General features: G+C 40.8%; 1 protein-coding gene across 3 annotated transcripts in view; it reads left to right on the forward strand.

Annotated features, from left to right (window-relative positions):
* The first annotated feature begins 2700 nt into the window (after positions 1-2700).
* gtf2e2 (general transcription factor IIE, polypeptide 2, beta) overlaps positions 2701-24914 on the forward strand; it is a 43299-nt gene continuing 21085 nt past the window's right edge. Inside the window, exons 1-3 of one of the 3 annotated variants that reach the window (XM_069922876.1) lie at positions 2701-3011; positions 16595-16756; positions 19930-20015. In XM_069922876.1, coding sequence (XP_069778977.1) covers positions 16597-16756; positions 19930-20015 — 246 coding nt within the window. In that variant the 5' untranslated portion in view covers positions 2701-3011; positions 16595-16596. Of the gene's footprint in view, positions 3012-4808; positions 4827-16594; positions 16757-19929; positions 20016-24914 lie in introns of those variants that run through there. The other 2 variants (XM_069922875.1, XM_069922877.1) reach the window with 2 other exon arrangements.

Below are 24914 nucleotides of genomic sequence, written 5' to 3' on the forward strand. Positions count from 1 at the left end.
AAGTTTATGAAATTATGAGGGGCTGAGTTGGGATATATAATTGTCAGCGCGATGCGGTACAGCATGTCAGCACCTCTACTTCTTCTGGAGTTTGCGGAGGTCTGGTATGACATTGGAATCCCTGCTAAATTTCTACAGACATATGGTAGAAAGTGTGTTGACCTGGCTGCATTACTGTCTGGTATGGGGCACCAATACCCCTGAACATAAAGCCTGAAAAAGGTCGTAGTGACAGTCCAGGACGTCACAGGCAAAACCAACTCCACCATTGAGAACACATTCTGGGAATGCTGGCATCAGGGAGCAGCAGCAATTATCAAGAATCCACATCATCCAGCCCACGCTCTGTTCTCACTACTACCATCAGGAAAGAGGTCTGCGCGGCTCAAGACTTGCACCAGGTTCGGTTCCAGCTGCTACCCTTCCACCATCAGACCTCAACAAACTCAATCAGGGACTCATTTAAGGACTCTGCACTTTATTGATTTTTTTTCTATCTATATTGCATAGCTAGTTTGTTTACATTTCTTTATTTGTTTACATGAGTGCATTTTTTTTGCACTACCTTTTTTGCTCCTTCCCCACAGTGCTCTTGCATTGGCTGCACCTAGTCTCAGCGTATCCCTCACCACGTACTTCTGCAACCTGGAATGTGCCATTTGGCAGCATTCCTGCACTGACATCTCCATGTGCTGAAAGACCAACAGTTTTTGGGCAGACCAAATTGCATCTTTGACTGAGTTGATGGTCTTCCAGCAGTTCTGGATATCTGTTTCTGTGCACATCCCTGGGAACAGCTTGTAAGTCAGAGAGTTCTCTGTCATTTTGCTGACAAAGATCCTTGCATCCTTCTCTACATGCTCTTAGAAAATCTGTATTCTGCAAAGAGGTGGGCAACTATCTCCACACCACCGTAGTTACCTACCTCATCTGCAGAAAAAATGATCCCAGGGTTGGATGTACTCTGACCATAAATCTGAAATCTGATTTAAATAATCACATGATAAGGAAGTCTGAACTGAAGAACAATGATATGAGAGGCAAGTTTTTTCACAATGGATATGTGGAACACACTGCAAGAGGAGGTAGTAGAGTCAGATGCAGTTACAGTGTTTAAACGCATTTGGATAAATCTTTCTTTGGCTTGGCTTCGCGGACGAAGATTTATGGAGGGGGTAAAAAGTCCACGTCAGCTGCAGGCTCGTTTGTGGCTGACAAGTCCGATGCGGGACAGGCAGACACGATTGCAGCGGTTTCAGGGGAAAATTGGTTGGTTGGTGTTGGGTTTTTCCTCCTTTGCCTTTTGTCAGTGAGGTGGGCTCTGCGGTCTTCTTCAAAGGAGGTTGCTGCCCGCCAAACTGTGAGGCGCCAAGATGCACGGTTTGAGGCGTTATCAGCCCACTGGCGGTGGTCAATGTGGCAGGCACCAAGAGATTTCTTTAGGCAGTCCTTGTACCTTTTCTTTGGTGCACCTCTATCACGATGGCCAGTGGAGAGCTCGCCATATAACACGATCTTGGGAAGGCGATGGTCCTCCATTCTGGAGACGTGACCCATCCAGCGCAGCTGGATCTTCAGCAGCGTGGACTCGATGCTGTCGACCTCTGCCATCTCGAGTACTTCGACGTTGGGGATGTAAGCGCTTCAATGGATGTTGAGGATGGAGCGGAGACAACGCTGGTGGAAGCGTTCTAGGAGCCGTAGGTGGAGCCGGTAGAGGACCCATGATTCGGAGCCGAACAGGAGTGTGGGTATGACAACGGCTCTGTATACGCTTATCTTTGTGAGGTTTTTCAGTTGGTTGTTTTTCCAGACTCTTTTGTGTAGTCTTCCAAAGGCGCTATTTGCCTTGGCGAGTCTGTTGTCTATCTCATTGTCGATCCTTGCATCTGATGAAATGGTGCAGCTGAGATAGGTAAACTGGTTGACCGTTTTGAGTTTTGTGTGCCCGATGGAGATGTGGGGGGGCTGGTAGTCATGGTGGGGAGCTGGCTGATGGAGGACCTCAGTTTTCTTCAGGCTGACTTCCAGGCCAAACATTTTGGCAGTTTCCGCAAAGCAGGACGTCAAGCGCTGAAGAGCTGGCTCTGAATGGGCAACTAAAGCGGCATCGTCTGCAAAGAGTAGTTCACGGACAAGTTTCTCTTGTGTCTTGGTGTGAGCTTGCAGGCGCCTCAGATTGAAGAGACTGCCATCCGTGCGGTACCGGATGTAAACAGCGTCTTCATTGTTGGGGTCTTTCATGGCTTGGTTCAGCATCATGCTGAAGAAGGTTGAAAAGAGGGTTGGTGCGAGAACACAGCCTTGCTTCACGCCATTGTTAATGGAGAAGGGTTCAGAGAGCTCATAGCTGTATCTGACCCGACCTTGTTGGTTTTCGTGCAGTTGGATAATCATGTTGAGGAACTTTGGGGGACATCCGATGCGCTCTAGTATTTGCCAAAGCCCTTTCCTGCTCACGGTGTCGAAGGCTTTGGTGAGGTCAACAAAGGTGATGTAGAGTCCTTTGTTTTGTTCTCTGCACTTAAATACATGGACAAGAAAAGAATCGAGGTAGATTCTAGAATTTGAATTAGTGCAAATGATCATCTCGTTCGGCCATGGATGAGTTGGGCTTGTTTCCGTTAACGACTCAATCCCGAAGAAAGACAACGTTCCACTATATTGCCTTTAAAGCAAGAGTCTGTGACCGACAGGGGGCAGTCCTCCAAAAGCCCAGAACCGAGAGAGGGAGTAAATCCAGTCCTTCCTGCACCCACAACCGACAGGTGGGGCTGTTCCCAGTCCTTTGGCTCATGACGACAGGAGGAGCCGCTCCGGGAGGCGGAAGTGCAATAGTTGAAGCGTCAAGGAGCATGGAGTCGGATTGGTGGATGTGATTGGTGATCGGAGAGTTGCCGCGGAGACGAAGTCCCGAATTGTTGGTGACTGCGGGGCTGGTGTTCAGGTACAAGTTGCGAGCTTCGGGTTATGTTTTCAAACGCCGGATCTCAGAAAGGACCGGAAACGGGGTGAGCGCAGGCCGCAGGACTGACCGGTGGCCGTCGCTCTTGCTGAGCGTTATTGGATTGGCCCGGGCAGCTCTAAAAACCTTTCTTCATTTAGAGAGATGGGAAGTCCTGGTTAGGACTCCGCGGGAAAGGGGGACGGGTGGACTGGAGGGTGATAACGGGATGAAAGACTGGGAGGATGGATAATTAACGTGTTAGAGCACACTGCCAATAAGGGAGAAACGCGAGGAAAGGGTGCAGGCAATCTCAAACTCGTGCCCATGATATTCCCCAGCAGGAACAGCTTTGGGTCGTGTGGAAAGTCCACCCCTGTGATTTTTCAAAAAAATATTCCCTTGATCTTTCCAAAAGGGTTTCACCTTGGTGCATGTTACCTAATTTTCCACACAAAATTAGATGAGAGGGTCAATAAAAGCATACTTGTTTTATAAATTTCATGTCCTCTTACTATTAGGCAATTTATTGAAATGCATGCCAGAAAGAAAAAAAATGAACCTTTGTGGTCCATTTGTATTACTTTAATTTCCCCATTCTTTCTTTATGGCCTGTACTTGATTTAGATCCTTATTTAGAAATGATGAAAGATGGACCATCACCATATAAAACAGAGATTAGGAAGAACTTCTTTAGCCAGAGGGTCGTGGATCTGTGAAACTCACTGCCACAGACAGCAGTGGAAGCCAGATCACTGGGAGAATTTAAACAAGAAATAGACATATATCTCATTAGAGAGGGGCTTCCCCTTGATCTCAACTCCTTAATCCACAGTGACGGAAAGACTCCAGACTGCTCCTTCCCCACAGTGCTCTTGCATTGGCTGCACCTAGTCTCAGCGTATCCCTCACCACGTACTTCTGCAACCTGGAATGTGCCATTTGGCAGCATTCCTGCACTGACATCTCCATGTGCTGAAAGACCAACAGTTTTTGGGCAGACCAAATTGCATCTTTGACTGAGTTGATGGTCTTCCAGCAGTTCTGGATATCTGTTTCTGTGCACATCCCTGGGAACAGCTTGTAAGTCAGAGAGTTCTCTGTCATTTTGCTGCTGGGGATATATCAAGACAAAGATCCTTGCATCCTTCTCTACATGCTCTTAGAAAATCTGTATTCTGCAAAGAGGTGGGCAACTATCTCCACACCACCGTAGTTATTTTGTGGACAACGTGCCTGGTGGGTGATATTCCCATTGTACAGGAAGGATTTGACTGGGAGGGCTCCTCTAACTGGCAGCCAGGTCAAGTTCTGGTGCTTGTTCGTGAGGCATTTTGCTGGATGTCTTGGAAATCACCCCATAGTATCCATTGAATCCTCATCTCTCAGTGTCTGCAGGATATTCTGTGCTGACTATTGCCTGATGACGTGGTCAAAGGTGCATAGGCGAATCTAGGGTATGACAGCCAGGGCACTGGCACGTGCCCTGGGCGCCACTTGAAGGGGGGGCAATGCCACTTTTGGCAGAGCCTGGAAATTATTCACCCCCCCACCCCACCCCAAGCTCGACTCCCTCAACACTCCCTTTCTGATTTATTCCAAACACAATACTTTTCAGACAAGCGAGAGAACTTTTACTATAACCAGGGAGGGTTCAGAGTCAGGCGTCATGAGCTCTGGTCACTGGAGCTCCCCAATGCTCGACTCCAAACTGTCCCCTCAGCCTATACCTGAGCTCCCAACGTCCGACTCCGAACCCTCCACTGTTGAATCCAGGCTGAGGAAGGTGTGTGCTGAAGGATGTGTTTGAGTGTGAGCTTTGGCATCTTGGTGCTTCTCTCCTACCAGGTGCTCAGCGCCAAGAGTTAACTTTCCACCAAAGGTAAGAGAAAGCGTCTGCAGGGACATTGACAACCACTCAACACCTTTAACTGTGGCCGCTCTGCTCCACTCGGGGAACGTCGCTCACTGGTTTCATTCAGTGAATGCTGGCCTTTGAAGTAGGCAGAGGGTTTTGTTTTAATTGAAATGACTGTTGTGTTTTTTTAAGGTGTAGGTTATTTTTCAATATCTCAATACATCTAACACAACATTGGAAATGACTATTTTGGGGTTCTACAGCGACAAGGACAGGTAGGGAAGGCAAAGTGGGTGGCGTGGCGAGGGATGGTTGCGGGTGAAGGTTTGAAGTAAATTTTACGGGGGAAGGGGTGCAATTTCAGTTCTTTCCATAGGCGCTATTTTTCCTAGATACACACTGCAAAGGTCTTCATCTGGAAAAGCTTTTCCACAAAGGATGGGTAGTGTGGCAAAGACCAGCTGACTGGGATGTTGCACGGCAACGGAGCCGGGCCTATCCTTCGCAATACCTGAGGCAGGAAGAACCTCAGTACATAGTGGTACCTGATGCCCTCATACTTTGGTTACACGCACAACCCGATGCAGCCACACATGAAGGTGGTCATCAGGATGAGGGCCACTTTGGATATGCCCTTGCAATCGTTGTTTCCCAACTTGTACATGGCAACTCTTTGGACCCATATGAATCAGAAGACTGCTCTGGTGACCAGCAGGATGGAGATGTGGCAGTACTGACAGCACCTCACACCTCTTGGCCAGGTTCTTCCCTGTTACAGTGAGGGAGTTTTCTGGTGGACCTTTGTGAATACTCTGACCAATTTTTGTTGCATGCCTTGCCCCTTCTAAACCAGATCCCCAACACCTTCATTTTTCCATACCTCGATGAAGGGCTTAACCCTGAAACATTGATTATGTTTCTTTATCATTGCTATATAAAGTACACAGTTTGACCTGCTGAGTTTCTCCAGCATTGCATTTTTACTTCAACCACAGTGTCTGCAGGTTTTTGTGCTTTACCCCCAACACCTTCAGATAGTCAGATTTGACTGTAAAGGGGTTGGTGGACTAGTTGGACTGGTTACCAAAGAGCATTTCCTCGCTTCCCTTCCACTTCATCATGGCACCTGACATAGACTCAAACTGGCTGCAGGTGCTGATCAGTTTGCAGATTGATCACGTGTCTGAACAGTAGACAGTTACATTGTCTATTACATGGAGGTTTTGACCTGAGTATCTACACTGCATGGCAACACCACTCCTCTTTTGCCTTCGACCTTCCTAATAAATTCAGCAAATGGTCCCATGCATCATGCAAATAAGACTGGAGAGAGCAGGCAACTGCCTTACTCCAGACTTGATTGGGAAGCTTCTGTTTCCCACCCATTGATTTGAACTGCGCTATGGATGTCTGTGTAGAGCAGATTAATCCAATTTCAGATTTCCTCTCCAAAGCCCATTTTTTGGAGAGAACGTCTAGCATGTATGTGTGACATCTTATCGAAGGCCTTCTGGTCTTAGCTGATCAGGCACGTGTCCACCCCCTGTCCTGCACGTAGATGATAGAATCTCTGAGCAGTGTAAGGCTGTCAGATCTTGCTTGGAACCATGCAGATTTGGTCTAGTTCAATCATCTATTCCAGGGCAGACTCGTCTCTATTGGCGTACTGAGAGTGCAGGAATAGGTAAGTATTGCACAGGAATGTCAGCCTAAACATTAACATTTAAACCTCTGTAGCTATTTGAATTCTCATCCTTTTACTCTAGAGATAGAAATGAGCCATAAGTGGGTCGAGTTTGTAACAGATGAATTTCCAGGGTGTTGTAAGCCGCTATGAAATTTCAGTTTTTGATAGTTTTATAGTTTTTGAATGTCACAAACACTGGCAAAGCTCCATCAACTCTTTCTCCGCTACTCTGACAGCTACATTGGTACTGCATCCTGGATCCTTGATGAGCTCATCATTTTTATCTACTTTGCTATTGTCGTCTACCCTGCCTTCAAATTAACTTGCTCCATCTCCAGAAGCCTCCGCATTCAGTATATTCTCTGCAATTTGTGCCATTCCAACAAGATCCCACCACTAGACACATCTTTGCGTCCCCTCTCTGCTTTCCACAAATCACCCCTGCTTGCCACTTATCCCTGTGACAATACTAAGTATAATGCCTGCACCTACACTTCCTCTCTCAACACCTTTCAGGGCTCCAAACAGTCCATCCAAGCAAGGCAATCACTTCGCCTGTAAATCTGCAGGAGTTGTTTACTGCATCCAATGCTTCTAAAGTGGCCTCCTCTAAATCAAAGAGACTGGACGCAGACTGAGGAATTACTTTGTTGAGCACTTTCAATCCGTCTGCTACAAATGTCCAGTCATTTTAATTTCACTTCCCTTTCCCATACCTACGTGTCTGTCCATGCCCTACTAGGTTGAAGCCACTCACACATTGGAGGAATGGCATTTTGTATTCCACCTTGGTATTCTCCAACCAGATAGCATCAACATAGACTTCTCCAATTTGTTTTCTCAATCCACCCACCTCCACTACCTTATTTATGTGGCCCCATTCTTCTTTGTTCCTTCTCTTTTCCTTCCCCTACCCTCTCTATCAGTTTCCTTTTTTCAGCTCCCCACATTCCCTTCCTTCTGTTTAAGCACATCTTCCTCAACCCCTTGTCCATTCCTCCAGATTCTTCTCCTTGTCAATCTGTGCACCTCCCCTTCCACCACCCCACCACTCTCCACACCTGTTTATTCAGGCACCTACCAATTTCATGCCATACCTGATGAAGGGTTTTGGCGTGAAACATCAACTATCTGCCTTTCACCGATGCTGCCTGACCTGCTGACTTCCTCCAGTATTTTGCGTACTTTTCCAGTTTTCCAGCATTTACAGTGTCCCTTGTTTACCTAACTTTCAGATTATGTGGCTTTATTTTTAGATCTTTTCAGATAATGACTTATGCAAAAAAAAACTCCAATGAATTGTCAAGGAAATGAATATACCCGATTTTAAAAAAAAAAAAGTGATATCTTTTGTGAGTGAGATTTGTCATGTCACATCGCAGGTACAACATGGAGATCATGACACACTTGGACTACTGTGTCACTGCACTGCATCAAGGATGTGGCAGGAATGGAGGGAGTGCAGAAAAAAATCATTGGGTCATTAACTGTTGTTATGAAGAGAAATTGGTTAGGCTGGGTTTATTCGCGAGAAGGTTGAAGAGTGACCTTACAGAGGTTTATAAAATTATGAAGGACATAGATAGGAGGGATGGTCAGTCTTTTTCCCAAGTTAAGGGAGTAAAAAACAATAGGACACCTATTTAAAGATAAATTTAAAGTGGAACTGACAGGCACAGAGGATGGTGGATATATGGAATGAGTTGCCAGTGGAAGTGGTGGAGGCAGGTGTATTTACAATGTTTGAAAGACACTTGGACAGTGTCCAAGTGGATAGGAAAGGTATAGAGGAATATTGGATTAATGTAGATTGTAATCATGGCTAGCATTGTCAAGGTGGGCTGAAAGGCCTGTTTCTCTGCCTTACAGTTCTATACTAGCAACAGCAGAAAACTGGCATGATTTCTTTATTAGAGAAGTGTGGTGAACTGTGCCACTGCATTATCAAACTACTACCTGTAGTTGTGGACCCCCCACAGGATCAGGAATTCCCAGTGGCCAAGGGCACAAAGAACTCTGGGAGGCGCATGACTTCAGAGATCGGGTAATTGTAATCGCGTATCAACTGTAATTATTTAAACCCTTATGATGATTCCATTAAACAGTTCTGTTGGTTCAGCTCACAGACAACTTCTGTTGTGCTTTATTCACTTCACCACTTGCTTCATTGGTGACCCCGATGGTCCAAATGATCTTTTGGACCTCACTATGGATGAGTAGAATGCCGTTATGCTCAAGCTTCCAGTTGTTTGGACCTCACAGTCACGGGTCTGGTTCGAGCAACACTCAGGCTGTCAGTTCTGGATCGACACTGGAGTGGAGGCGAACGTGTTTCCTTTCTCTGGCCCAGACACACGTTCGGGAAAGAAGGGCTCTCCCCTCACAGCCACCAACAATAGTAGCATCCAGATGTAAGGGTCACGAATAATTCCAGTCAATTTCGGCTTGTGGTTCAGCTGGTCCTTCACCATTGCTGATGTATCACAGCCGCTCCTGGGAGCTGATTTTTGCAAGCACACTCCCTTCTAGTAGATCTCAAAGGTCGCCACCTAGTTAATTCAAAGACTTGAGTCCCTCACCTTGCGGCATTGCCCACACCTCTCCTCAACTCAATGACGCTCTCGGACAATGAATATGCCAGAATCCTAGCATAATTTCCCAGCATTATTACTCCACAGTTCTCAACGGCTCGAATGAAACATGGAGTACAGCATCCGACTCATAGACGCCCCCTGCAAGCTACCTCCAAATAAATTGCAGTTGACTAAAGATGAATTCTGACACATGGAGGAAATGGGGATTGTTCACCACTCCAACAGCCCTGCACATGGTACCTAAGGCATCTGGAGAATGGAGACCTTGTGGGGACTATTGGTGTCTGAAGGACATCAGTGTGGCAGCTCTCTTCCAGGGGTTCCCCATATACAGAATTTCTCTGTGATCGTTCATGGCGCTAGGATTTTCTCCAAAATTGACCTGGTATGCAGGTACCATCAGGTCCAAATTCACCCAGACAACATTCCTAAGACTGCCTTGATTACCCCATATGGGCTTTTTGAATTCCTCCATATGCCTTTCGTTTAAAAAAAAATGCAGCCCAGATATTTCAATGCCTAATGCACACAGTTACCCGGGGCCTGGATTTCGTAATAATTTATTTGGATGACATCCTTATCGCTAGCCACTCTTGGCAGCAGCACCAGGCCCATCTCCATCAACTATGTCAGTGGTTGGATGACCACGGGTTTGCGATCAATCTGGCCAAATGCCAATTTGGCCTTAGATTTCCTCTGTCATTGCATCGAACAGCACAGAATGGTTCCACTACCTTCCAAGGTCGAGGCCATTTGCAGATTTCCAAGACCCTCCACCATTAAAGGCCTGCATGAGTGTTGGCATGATTAACTTTTACCATAGTTTTTTGCCAGCTGCAGCCAAAGTTATGCAACCACTTTTTAAACTCTTGCCTGGATATCCCAAGGAACTGAATTGGAATGACGAAGATGCGGCCACATTCGAGGCTGCCAAAGGAGCACTAGCTAGAGTCTTTTTTTAAACTTTATTTAAAAGATATTTTAAAAAAAACAACATACAGTCCAATAACAAAAAGAAATCAATTTTATATAATAATGAAAAAGAAAACAAAATCCCCACCCACCCCATCAGCTAACTCTCTTAAGGAGAGCCAAAGATATAAATAAAAAGAAAAACTGAAAATATTTACAATAAATCAAAATATATTTAAATGCGTATACTCCAACTTATTAACAAAAAATAATAATTGTCATGCAAGTTATATGTAATTTTTTTCCATAATAATACAAGCTTTCAATTCATTCTGCCAGTGAACTATATTAATCTCTATATTATCTTTCCAAATACTAGTTACACATTTTCGTGCTACAGACAATAAGTGTACAAATGCAATTTGAAACTTATCCAACTCTAATCCCCTCAAAGAAACCATATAACCCATTTTAAAAAATCGATGGGTCTAATGGTAATTTAATGTTATATAATTTTTCCAAAACTAACCTAATTCCTTCCCAAAATGGTTGTACTTTTAGACAAGACCAAACAGCATGTAAAAAAAAAAGTTCCAGTACATAAACCACATCTAAAACAAGAATCCGAATTACTAAAACCATAGTTTTTCAATTTCTCCGGTGTTGAATATAACTGATGTAAGATATGGAATGGTTAATTATAATTTTCTACATTTGTCAATTTAGTTACACTATCATAACACATATACTCCCAATTATCTTCCAGAAAAATATACGTTAAATCATTTTCCCATTTAAGCCTAGATTTCTCCCATTCTGGTTTATCCATACTATCTTGTAACACTTGATACATAACTGAAATATAACCCTTCTTTGGTATAGAGGAAATCAAAGATTCAAATTTTGTCAATATAGGTAAATTCATCTCTTTACAATAATTATCTTTTACCAAAGCTCTAAGTTGATAGTACACAAACAATGAATTTACAGATATATCAAATTGTTCCCTCAATTGATTAAAAGAAAGAAACAATTCTGCATTATCTTTATACCCTTAGAATCCCAACCCTTTAAATGATTATTAAACATTGAAAAAGGAATAAGCTGGTTGTTATATAATGGAGTTAAAATTGATAATTTACCTTTCGATCCTAAAACCATATTTCTTATAGTCCAGACCTTTAACAAATGTTTTAATACCGGCATATTACATTCCTGCAGCAAATTCATATTCCATCGAAATATAAATTCATGTACCTCAACTTCAGAAATACAAGCCATCTCCACTTTCGCCCAACTTGGAGGTTGATCCAAGTCCATCAATCTACTAACAAATTTCAACTGAGCTGCTTCATAATAATTTTGAAAATGATGTAACTGAGGTCCACTTAATGCATATTTCCATGTGAGTTTATACAGTGCTACTCGGGGTAATTTACCTTTCCATAAAAACTCCCTCACCACTTTATTTAAATCCTGAAAAAACCCTTTGAAAGGAAACATGGTATCGACTGAAACAAATATTGAATTTGAGGAAAAATATTCATTTTAATACAATTTACCAGACCAATTAAAGTTAACGGAAGATCTTTTCATTTAATTAAATCTGGTTTAATCCTTTTTAATAAAGGAATATAATTTAATTTATATAAAGATTGCTAATCAGCATTTACAATTACTCCTAAATATTTAATTTTATCTGACCATTTTAATTTTATGATATTTTTATATTCTGAATAATCACCTCTCCAACTGGCAAGATTTCACTCTTATCCTAATTAACTATATCCAGATAGCTCTCCAAATTGCAATAGACATTCTTGCAACTGTGACAACGAGTGTTTTGGTTCTGTCAAATATATGAACACATTGTCTGCAAATAAATTAATCTTATATTCATCATCCATAAGCCTCATCTCTCTTATCTTATCATTTTGTCTTATTGTCTGAGCTAACGGTTCAATAGCCAATGCAAACAAGGCTGGTGACAATGGACAACCTTGTCGAATCGAACGTGTCAATTTAAATGACAAAGAAACTTGACCATTTATCACCATCTTGACAATTGGGTTTGTATATAAAGCTTTAACCCGACCAATAAAAAAAGGGCCAAATTTAAACTTCTCTAAAACCTTAAATAAAAAATCCCATTCATCCCTTCAAAGGCTTTTTCTGCATCCAGCGCAATCACCATTGGGTGGTTGGGTTGCTTTCGATATGCATTGACCAATGCTATCAACCGAAGAATATTATCTGACGCATTCCTATTTTTAATAAAACCTGTTTGATTAATATGTATCAACTTGGGTAGGTACTTAGCAAGCCGATTTGTTAACAGTTTTGCTATAATTTTATAAACTACATTTAATAAAGAAATAGGTCTATACGAAGACACTTTCAACAGGTCTCTATCTTTTTTTGGAATTAAGGCACTTGAACAAGATTCCGGTAACACTTGTTCTTCAGTTATTTGTTGTAATACATCCCCAAATACAGAAGATAAATCTTCATAAAAGATTTTATAAAATTCCACAGAGAATCCATCATCCCCTGGTGACTTTCTATTTGGCATCTCCTGTATAGCTTCCTTAATCTCAAAATCTGTAAATGGAGATTCCAATTCCATAACATCTTCTTCCCCTAATTCCGGTAACGTTAATTTGGATAAATAAGATTCAATAAGACCATTGTCCTGCTTCCCCTCAGAAGTATATAATTTTTGATAGAATGAATAAAACTGGTCATTAATTTCCTGAGGTTTGTAGGTAACTATTGAATTCTTTTTAACAGCATTAAGTCTGCAATACCTGTTCTGTTTTTAATTGCCACGCAAGTACCTTTTGTGCCCCCTTGCCCAATTCATAATAATGCTGTTTAGATCAATTAATTAAATGCTCAAATTGATGTTTGTAATGTATTATAACATAGTTTCAAATTTGCTAAAGAATCTTTTTTTATCTTCTGTCACATCTTTCTGAAAATCTTTCTCCAACTCAGCAATTTGTTTCTCCAACGCTAAACTTTCTGCCATATATTGTTTCTTAACTTTCGTAGTATAACTAATAATCTGCCTTCTCAAATAAGCTTTCAAAGCATCCCATAGTACAAAATGACTATCTACAGAATTAACATTCTTAGCCAAAAACAAAGTAATCTGATTTTTAACAAAAGTAACAAACTGTTTATTTCAATAACATTGTATTAAACCTTCATCTGTAAGATGAACATACCACTTCCGAGGTTACACAAGAAAAGAGCAATAAAGAATGATCCAATATAACCCTACTTTTATATTTTGCCTGTAATACTCTACCTTGTAAATGTGCCGATACCAAAAAAAATCTATTCTGGAAAATGAATCATGTCGAGATGAATAAAAAGAGAAATCTTTCTCCGAAGGATTAACTCTTCTCCAAATATCTACCAAATTTAAATCTTTCATCAACGCCCCAATTTGTATCGCCATCTTTGATTTCCTTATACTTTTCGGAGATCTATCCAATAAAGGATCCAAAACGCAATTAAAATCTCCCCCGACTAAAAATATTTTCATTAGCTTGATTTAACAACAAAAAAGCTTCTGAAATAAACTGTTCATCATCTATATTAGGTGCATAAACATTAAGCAAAGTCCAAGATTCAGCAAAAATTTTACAATTCATCCTCAGAACTCTCCCAGCATTTCCTTCCAACGATTCTAATTCAAAGGCAAACTCTTATGAATTAAAATCGCTACGTCTCTTGCCTTAGAATTAAAAGAAGAAGAAGAAAACCATGACCAACCCAATCTCTCTTCAATTTCAAATGTTCTTTTTCAGTCAAATGTGTTTCTTGCACAAAAGCAATATCAACTTTCATTTTTTTTATATAGGCCAATATTCGCTTCCGCTTAATTGGATTATTCAATCCTTGAACATTAAAGGTTGAAAATTTCAAATTAGACATTCCTACAAACTAATAATGTATTCACACACTACAAAATATCGCTCCCCTTATAAATCCTTAAAATCGTAAACCCTCCCCCTATAAAATGTCAAATTGAAAAAAATAATGCCCTAAAAATCTGGGTATGGTAAAGCCCACTAGCGGCAGATGACTATCAAAGATTTCAGTGCCATCCACCTCCCTCCCCAGCCAGACATATATACATTGTTTAATTAAACACAATCAAATATAGGAAGTATATTCAACCCAGTGATTCCAGCCCCAATGACTGTTCCGGGTCTTCAATATCAAGAAGACTTCATTTCAGCTCTTCTTTCTTTCCATGCTTCCCATTCTTCCCATTCCCATTTGGCCTTTTAGGTGACAAAGATGAAGACTGACCATTCCCTCGCAAGTCTGGCAACAAATTAGCAAAAGTTAATGCATCATGATAATTTTCCAAAAATTGAGATTGAAAATTTCCGTAAAAATCTTTCAACACCGCAGGATAATGAAAAGCAAGTTTATAACCCTTCCGCCACAATACTTCTTTAGCTGAATTAAATTCCCGATGTCGTCCAATAATTTCTTGACTCAAGTCCGCATAAAAGAATACTCTATTATTTTGAGTCATCATTGGAGATTGACTTTTTCGGGCCTTCTCCACCGTCAGCCGTAATATCATTTCTCTATCTTGGTATTTCAAATAGCGAATTAAAACCACCCGTGGTGACTGTCCTGGAAACGGCTTCTTCCTTAATGCTCTATGTGCTCGATCTAACTCCAGACCTTCCGGAAAAAGCTCCTTGCCCAACATCTCAGGGATCCATTGCTTAAAATTTTTTATCGGGTCAGAGCCTTCAATATCTTCTGGAAGACCCACTATTTTTACATTATTCCTCCGACTTTAATTTTCCAATGAATCAATCTTCTTCAATAAATCCTTTTTCTTAACACTGGTTCTGGGGGTGGGTGGGAGGTATTTGGTGAACCGTGCCACTCTATTATCATACCAGGATAAGGAGTTTCCAGTGGCTGGGCGGGGCACAAAGAACTCTAGGAGGTGCGTAACTTCAGAGGTCAGGTGATTGTAATAGCGCGCCAAGTGTAATTGTTTCCCCATATCCGAAAAGCTTGGGACCGGACAGTTTTTGGTTATTGAGTTTTTTTCAGTTAATGAAACAATGGCTATAGCAGCTGAATAGTATCAGCAGAATACTTGTATCAGAGGTTAAACAACAACAAAAAAAACAATAGCAGGCTGTTCATGCATGAAATAATGTTTAATATATATCAAAAAAAAACGATCTCTGCTTACACTACTGTCCTGTTTCGCTAATAGCTTGACTTTCTGCTCTATAGACAAACATAAACGCTTCCTCCTTTTCTTTTCACTGACACCCATAGTGCTATCTGCAGACCTTTTTGCCATTTGCATCTATATCTTTGTACAGTACACCAGAGCTCCATTGTTATTAAAATAGTGCCAACTTGTTTGTGCAGCAAAAAAGTTAAGTAAATGGATCATTTCGGTTAACAAAACTTTGGATAAGTGGAAATGTACCTATTTTGCATACTGTGCTTTAGGATGGAAAGAAGTAGCCAGGATTTCTCCTGCATATTGAGCCTGCACACCACTCCCCCCACCTCCCCGCCATCCCTACTATTCATTCAGACCAGTCACCAGCTCTGATGGCATTTTTGAATTTTCATTAGCCACAGGTAAAGTGTCAAAAGGCTGGAGGATAGCTCACAAAACTTTCTTGGACATATTTAATAAATGATCCCATCTAAGCCTCTTGAGCTGAGGCACTGCCTGGCAAGATTTTCATTTTACAACTACTAATCTCCAATTAATAACAAGATATTAGAAATTGCCCTAGGATTTGACAGGTTTGTTATTAAAAGCAAAAATGGTTGATTAAATAAGAGAAATTGGAGTAAATTAGATAGTGAAAAAGGGGATTATGAAGAATGTCCATCCAACATCATATGAACATTTTGAGAAATGGTCAGAGGAATGATTTGAATTTGGTTTGTTTGAATGTCAAGAAGGCAGTCAACAATATTTTGGGTAAGAAACTTAGCTATAATTTAAAAAAAAGTGTCCTGTTTGGAAGATTAATGAGATGCTCATCAAAACAGGCAGGATCTGTGAAGAGAGAAGTAGTGTTAATATTTCAGATCAATGGCCTTTCAGTACCAACAAAGTAACTACACTGTTACGGGTCCTTTCTGATTTTAAATTCGTGAGCCTTGTGTATCCTTCCTTTTCCTTTTTGACTATATTCACCCAAGGTTCTCTACTCTTGCTGAAACTGTCCTTCCCCTTACGTGAACATACCAGCCATAGATTCTAATTAGTCAGCCTTAAATAACTCCCACATATCAGTTGCAGATATGCCCTATACCAACTACCCCCAATTAACCTCCTCGAGCTCTCATCTAATAATTTCAGAATTTACTCTCTGCCAATTTAACATTCAGTCGTTATTCCCAAAATGGTCTCCCATTGAAAGTCCAGTCATCTGGCTTATTTCTCAGGATGATGTTTAGGATGGCCCTTGTCTAGTATAGGCTTAAATCTTTCAATGTCTGATTTAAATTAATATATTTTGCTTTCACAATTTTGTACGTTTATTAAAAATGAACCATATTTAATTTTGCTTTTGTAGATATGGATCCAGCATTACTGAAAGAAAGGGAACTGTTCAAGAAGCGTGCTCTTTCCACTCCTGCAGTAGAGAAACGAAAAGTGCCCACCTCTTCCGGTTCTTCTAGTTCTAAAAAGAAGAAACTAAAACCAGATCAGGGAGGTGCCTCAAAACCAAATTCAGGTAATCTGCAGGATCTACTGAAGCTAACTGATCCTTCCTCTACAGCTTGGGGAAATGCTGGGAGGATTACTTTTGGTCACATTTTAAGAAGGTGATGGGTCTGATGTTGCAAAAGAGTCACCACATGGGTGACTTGTCTGGTCTGTGAAAAACAATATTTTGATTGTTGACCAAGGCATGCTTCTTGATTTAGACAAAACTATTAAAGACATAAATATTTTATAACAATGGCCTTCTAGAACCTTTATTTTAAAAATAATTATGTTTAATGTTTTAAAAAATTAAACCTTGAAATCCTTTACAACAAAATCTAAATTAACAATTCATAGAAACTTTTTAGCTTGATTGAAAAGTCTAAAGAATACACTGGAACCCCGATTTAACGCGAATCCAGATATAACAACTTGGGAGTCGGGCTGTACCAGGAGCGAATTAGTAGGCTGCTGGCTACCGCAAGGAGTGGGTACCTCTGGCTGCCGGGAGCGGGGACCACGGGCTGCTGCCGGGAGCGGGGACCACGGGCTGCTGCCGGGAGCGGGGACCACGGGCTGCTGCCGGGAGCGGGGACCACGGGCTGCCGCCAGGAGCGGGGATGGTTGTTTTACTAAAAATTAATTTGAGTTTTAATTTCAACTGTAACTATTTATTGAAACCCTGATTTACTGTGAATATTATTTAAAGGGTGAAAAACTACAGCATGCTGTTGTGCAGAGGGACTTGGGAGTGCTTGTGCATGAATCGCAAAAAGTTAGGTTGCAGGTGCAGCTGGTTATTAAGAAGGCAAATGGAATGTTGGCCTTCATAGCTAGAGGAATTGAATTGAGGAGTAGGAAGGCAATGTTGCAACTGTATAAGGTACTGGTGAGACCGCACCTGGAGTACTGTGTCCAGTTATGGTCTCCATATTTGAGGAAGGATATACTGGCTTTGGAGATGGTCCAGAGGAGGTTTACTAGGTTGATCCCTGGGATGAAGGGGTTGACTTATGATAAAAGATTAAATCATCTAGGATTGTATTCGCTCGAGTTCAGAAGAATGAGAGGAGATCTTATAGAAACATATAGGATTATGAAGGGTATGGATAGTATAGATGTAGGAAGGGTTTTTGAGCTGGCCGGGAAAATTAAAACGAGAGGACACAGTCTCAAGATTCGGGGGAGTGGATTTAGGACAGAGATGAGGAAAAATAGTTTTTCCCAGAGAGTAGTGAATGTTTGGAATTCTCTAACCAGGGAAGTGGTTGAGGCTGCTTCATTAAACATATTTAAAATTCGGTTAGATAAATTTTTACATGATAGAGGAATTAGGGGATATGGGGAGAAGGCAGGTAGGTGGAGTTAGGTCATAAATTAGATCAGCCATGATCGTATTGAATGGCGGAGCAGGCTCGATGGGCCATTTTTGGCCTACTCCTGTTCCTACTTCCTATGTTCCTATGTGACCCCACTTTTTTCACAATGCCTTTTTTTTTGGACCCAAACCATCGTTTTATAACGGGTTTCCACTGTATATTGTTAAACTGATAACACTTCTGAAAATCTCTTGTTACCAAACTCTCTCACAGCTATTGACTAATTATTAAAATCACAAAGTTCTTTACTGCTGTTAAGTTCCATTACATTTTTCTTGCTTAGCATTTACCAAGAGTTCTTATTCACTTTTAATCTCAATGTTGAGGGCAGCTTTCAGTATTTGCTCAGAGCATATGTGCCCTTATATGCTACTGCTACTGGCAATAATTGTGTAAATTTGCTTCATTTATTTAAATCAACAATCTTGGAATTTGCTGTTCATTTAGCATTGACTATAATCGGTGTAAATGCTGTGAAATTGCTCAGCAAAAGGAGGTATATATATAAGGCGCCCCTTCCGTCCAATAGCCTACAGGTCACCCTTTGGCAACATGTTTAGCCTCCCACATGAAGCCATGGATTACAGATGGTGGATGGTTTTTACAAGCAGATTCCACAAATTGGAATTTATGTTTGTAAAACTAAAAACGCTGGGCAGATGAATCTGCTGATCCATGGTCAATAAGTGTGGATGTTAAGTATGGTCAGTGCAATTGAAGAAAGCAACGGGAAACCACTTCAGTATTTTTCCCTTGTATAATCACGAACTCAACATCTACGGTCTCAGGTCAAAAATGGAGCCTTCACTGAAGGAGAACTGGGGAGGCAACAACTACAATTTGGAGGGTCAGAGATCGTGATTGATGGAGAGACATGATCATCCATGCCGAACAGCAAGGCACCTGAATGAATACAATATGAACAAATGATGCATATAATGTATTGATGTGTGTTTTGCTTTGGGAGGTCTAATAAGGGCTGGACATGCACCATGAGTACGGGAAGCCTAGTGAATAATGAAAAACAGAAGGGACCTTGGTGTTCAAGCCCACAGATTCTTAGAGGTAGTAACACAGGTAGAAAAGAAGGTGAAGTAAATGTATGGGATGCTGGATTTCATTAACTGGATTATGGAAGGACATGAATGGGGGTACACAATAGTTACCAGTATATTGCCAGGCATGGAATATTTCAGTTATTAGAAAAAACTGGATAGACTGAGTTTGTTTTTTCCTTGGAGCAGAGCATAGATAAGATGGATAATAAAAAAAAACTTATTCACTTAATATAAATACCCAGTAACTAAAACCAGAGTTATAAATTTAAGGTGAGAGTTAAGACAGTAACACAGAATTTGAGAAAAAAAAACTTTCACTCGCTACCTGAAGACACCACCTATGAAAGGCATGTGTGAAGATATTCCCACAACATTGAAAAAAACTGTAGGAGCACTTGAATTGCCAAGACATTGAAGATGATAGACCATCCTGATAAACGGAATGAATATGGTTGATGTGAACAAGATGGGATGAAAAGTGTGTTTCTGTGCTGTAAATCATAATGATTCCAAGTAAATTTTTTTTTGAAACAGAAGGATCTTAACTTCAAAAAATGCTTTAAAAATCTTCTGTTAATGCAGATTGTGATTTCCTCTTGTATCTTTTCAATTCCAATTGCAAAATTAAAATAGATCTACATATTTCAGCTTGTTTCAATAAAACAAAACAGCAATATTTAACAGTTGAGTGTAATTTTATATATAAGATTTTAAATTAGCAATGAGAATTTTTTTGTATAAAAGTATTTTATATTTTTTTACAGAAAATGGATCTTTCTCCTACAGAGCACTTCCAGGGAGCACAGGGTACAAATTTGGAGTTCTTGCTAAAATAGTTAACTACATGAAGGTAATTTGCCTTCCAATATTACTCTTGGGATTACTAAATTAGCATTCTTAATTTCAAAATTAAAGTAGGCAATGAATATTGAACATTTTTGTAGTTGCAATGTCGGTAAATCCAGCTTGCGGCAATAGTCACATCTCTGTGTGTATTCCATGGAGTTCCGGTGTTTAGAGAACCATTTCCCCACACCTCTTTCGATTTGCAGTCTCTCCTTCCCCTCACTCCTGCTGGATGAACACAGTATTGGACTTGTCTAAAATTGCAAACATACACTCAAATATTTCAGCTTGTTCTCTCTGACCTAATATCTCTTACTCTTTATTAATTACAATTAATGTTCTTCTTTCATTTGGTGTTGATTTTTTTTAGCACACCATTGAATCATTCCTCAAAGATTAATTTTTGATTGCTCTCTTCCTACAAGTAGTATAATTCTTGTCCAAGCGTTTTGAATGTTGTCTTCCAAACCTCTGATACAGATACAGTGAAGTAGGAGTACAGGTATATAGTACCTTGAAAATGGAGTCATAGGCAGATGGGGTGATCAAAAAAGGTTTTGGCACATTAGCTTTCATGAGTATTGAGTATGGAAGTTGGGAGATCATATTTAAGGTAGAGATTGATAGGCATAAGATATAGAAGCAGAAATATGTTATTCAGCCCATTGGATCTCCCCCACCATTTAACTGTGAGCTGATCCATTTTCCCACTCAGCCCTACTGCCAGCCTTCTCCCCATAACCTTTGATGCCCTGGTTGATAAGGAGCCTATCAATCTCTGCCTTAAATGCATCCAGTGACCTGATGTCACAACCACCTGTTGCAACAAATTCAACAGATTTACCACCCTCTGGCTAAATAAATTCCTCCTCATTCTGTTCTCAGTGGACACCCTTCAATTCTGAAGCTGTGCCCTCTTGTCCTAGACTCTCTCACCATGGGAACCAATCTTTCTATGTCTACTCTGTCCATGCCTGAGTAGTCGTATGTTATAGGGAGAAGGCAGGGGAGTGGGGCTGAGTGGGAGAATGGATCAGCTCATAATGGAATGACGGGCTAAGTGGCCTATTCTGCTCCTATATCTTATGGACTTGTGTTGGTGAAGCCCCATTTGGAGTACTGTTTTCAATTTTGGTCGCTGTGCTACAAGAAAGATGTTGTCCAGCTGGAGAGGGAGCAGTGAAGATTCACAAGGATGTTGCCAAGACTTGGGGTCTGAGCTATAGGGAGAGGTTGAGCAGGCTAGGATTTTGTTGTTTGGAGCTCAGGAGGTTGAAGAGTGATCTCATGGAGGTATACAAAGTCCAAGACAAAACCAACTAGATGGAGCATTCACAGACATTTCCAATCTCTTACTGCTGCAGTCGGAGGTTCCCTCCTGCTTCAAAAGGGCATCAATCATCCTGTTGCCCAAGCAGAGCAGAGCGAGCTTCCTCAATGACTATCACCCAGTAGCATTAATATTTACTGTGATTAAATGCTTTGAGAGGTTGGTCGTGGCCAGAATTAACACATGCATAAGCAAAGGACTGGACCCATTGGAATTCGCCCATCATCACAATGGCTCTACACTGGCAATATCACCGGCTCTCCACTCAGCTCTGGATCACCTAGAAAACAGCAACTTGTGCAGATGGCTACTCTTCATAGACTACATCTCAGCCTTCAACACCATTATTCCCTCAGTGTTGATCAACAAGCTCCAAACATTGAGCCTCTGTACCCCACCTCTGCAACTGGATTCTTGACTTCCTCATCAGAAGACCACAGTCAGTACAAATTAAAAACAACGTCTCCTCCTCACTGATAATCAACACAGGCGCACCTCAAGAATGCATGCTTCGCCTACTGCTCTACTCACTATACACCCATGACTGCACAGACAGGCACAATTCTAATTTTATCTACAAATTTGCTGACAACAGCATGGTTGTCAGCAAAATCAAAAATGGCAATGAGGGAGGGAGATAGTTAAACTGGTTGAATGGTGTCACACCAACAACTTTGCACTCAGTGTTAGCAAAACCAAGGAGATGATTGTGGATTTCAGGAGGAAGTCAGGAGAACATGAACTAGTCCTCATTGAGGGTTCAGCAATAGAGAGGGTCAAAAACTTCAAATTCCTGCGTGTCATCATCTCCAAGAATCTTTCCTGGTGCTTTTATGTCAATGCAATCACAAATGCGCTCCTGAAGCTATACTTTGTAAGGAGTTTGAGGAGGTTCGGTTTGTCAATGAAGACACTCAAATTTCTACAGGTGTACCATGGAGAGCATTCTGGCTGGTTGCGTCACAGTCTGGTACAGAAATGTCGACATTCAGAAAAATTAAAAAAAAAAATTCCAGAGGGTTGTTAACTTGGCCTCTGACATCACAGGCACCAGTCTTCACTCCATCGAGGACATCTACAAGAGACAGAGTCTTAAAAAAGCAGCTTCTATCCTCAAGACCCCTCACCACCCAGGCCATGCCCTCTTCACTCTGCTACTATTGGATAAAAGGTACAGGAGCCTGAAGGCGAGCACTCAGCAGCACAAGGACAACTTTTTTCCTCTGTCACTAGATTCCTGAATGAACAATGAACCACAGACACTGCCTTTGACTTTTTCTTGCACTATTTTTTATTTATTTTTTAAGGTGATTGATATAAATGTGATGCTGCAACAGAACAAATTTCGTGACATATTCTTGACAATAAATTATGGTTCTAATTCATAGATCAGGTGAACACAGAATCTTTTGCCCAGAGCAGGGGAATCTGTAACTCGAGAATATAGGTTTACGATGAGGGAGGAGAGAATTTAACAGGATCTTGAGGGGTGAATTTTTTTGCACAGATGGTGTTGAGTGTTTGGAATGGGATGCTGGAGGAGGTGGTTGAGGCAAGTACTATTGCAATGTTTAAGAAAAGATTAGATAGAAACGTGGATAGAATGGATTTGGAGGGATATGACCCAAACACAAATAGGTGGGTGGGACGAGTATGGGTGGGACATTTTGGTCAGCGTTGACAAGTTGGTCCAAAGGGCCTGTTTCCATGCTGTACAATCTATGCCGGAATAGAAGTCTTGGGAGGAGATTGGCCAAGTAAAATCCAATTCCTATTTATTGAATTACAAACCAGCAACCACAAAGAAAGCATATCACACAGGGGTAAAGATGAACAATTACTTTATTTACAAAAATTCACCTTCAAACTTTAATTCAAAATCCCCCTTTTATAACAATGTCCACTGGTTACTATGCAAATCTCTATAACAGTGTAAAACTAATAAATTCCTCAGCCTAATTAGAACATAAGTAATCAAAGTCTAAGCTACACTTCCAACCAGCCCACAGAAAAACTTAGACAAAAAACACACAAGACTCACAAAACTTCGATCTCAACTGAAGCAAAGATCATAAACAAAATTCAGTTTGTTTGGTAAACTGAAGCCAAAAGATCTTTGAGAGAGTGAGAAAGAGCACAAAATTCAAAGTTGTCTTGTGTTGCTTGCGGAGAGGAACAAACTGGCTTGGTCCAGATCCTTCTGGCTGCCTTCGGAATGTACATCCTTTTTGAAATCCCAACATTCTAAACTGTCCTCCAGACATGCTCTGGGCCTTCTTCCACTCCACAGCACCCCCAGTGGTGGTTTATCATCCAAGTCCAGAAATTTTTTTAGATCATTTTCTGCACATGCTCAGTCTGTCTCCCACTCTCTCAGCAGTCCACCTTCACCTTGGCTCTCAGGCAAACTGTCACTTTTTAACATAAAACCACACAATACATAGGCCAATACACAACACAGAACTCTGTAACAATTGTATTGGTCGTTTTGCTGACTGTAAATGGACTGGATCATTATTTCACTTGGATTTGTTGTGTCTTGTGACATGGATAATTTTCATTTTTTCTGATGGATGCTAGTGTTGCATTATTGTCAATATTTTACTGGCACATGGATATGAAATAATTTGCCTTTATGTTAAGCATTTTATGTTCCATTCATTTCAGAATGCCCAAACACTGTATTGATTATAAAGTACATTTGAATGTCTTCATTCTTTGAAATAATGCCAAGGGACCTTTTAGAATCCTCTGAGAGAGCAAATGGAATCTTGGTTTGATGTTTTGTTTGCTCAAGTCTGAAAATGTAGCCCTTAATACTAAAGGGGAGTGTCAGTTGGGGATTTTTGTGAAATCTTCATGTCATGTAGATTTGAGACTGCTGGTTAAAGATTGGCATCTATATTGATGGGGGTACTAAATGTAGTATATTTAGAATCAAGATCAAGGAGAATTTAATACACATTTGTAAAACTTCACTTCATTATCAGGAGTTATAAGTGGTGTGCTTGGTGGATGAAGGGTTTTGATGTGGGGCAGGGGTTTTAGATTATTTCTGCACATGAAATGTAAACACTGGCTTAGTGGGCCTACTGAGCTATTTCTGGTTAAATTAGAGACTCAGCTGCATTGTATTGTATGGTGGCTCCATTTTAAAAACTCTGATTTTCAAATCCCTCTGTGATCTTGCCCTCCTTATTAATATAATACAGGGATAGCCAAATCATTTTTTTTTGTTGTCCACATATAGAAAATATACCAGGAGTCAGAGGCTGACAGATTTCAATCAGTTACAGTGCAAGAAAAATGGCATTTTTAGACCAGAAAACCCATATGCCATTGAAAATTCATTTTCTATCATAATAACTATATGACACTCCTCACATATTACAGACAGCATTTCTCTATTTGCTGCTCTTTAATTTAAATAAATATAATAAAACTCTTTAAAACTCATTCAAAAAGCAGTGCAGAATAAAATGCTGAGTGTAAAATAAGAACAGGAGAAAAGATCCATGTCAGAAGTACAAATTCTCACACATGAGTCTCTTTAAAATTGATGACACAACAAGC

Source organism: Narcine bancroftii, chromosome 3, assembly GCF_036971445.1.
Source record: "Narcine bancroftii isolate sNarBan1 chromosome 3, sNarBan1.hap1, whole genome shotgun sequence".
Taxonomy (NCBI): domain Eukaryota; kingdom Metazoa; phylum Chordata; class Chondrichthyes; order Torpediniformes; family Narcinidae; genus Narcine; species Narcine bancroftii.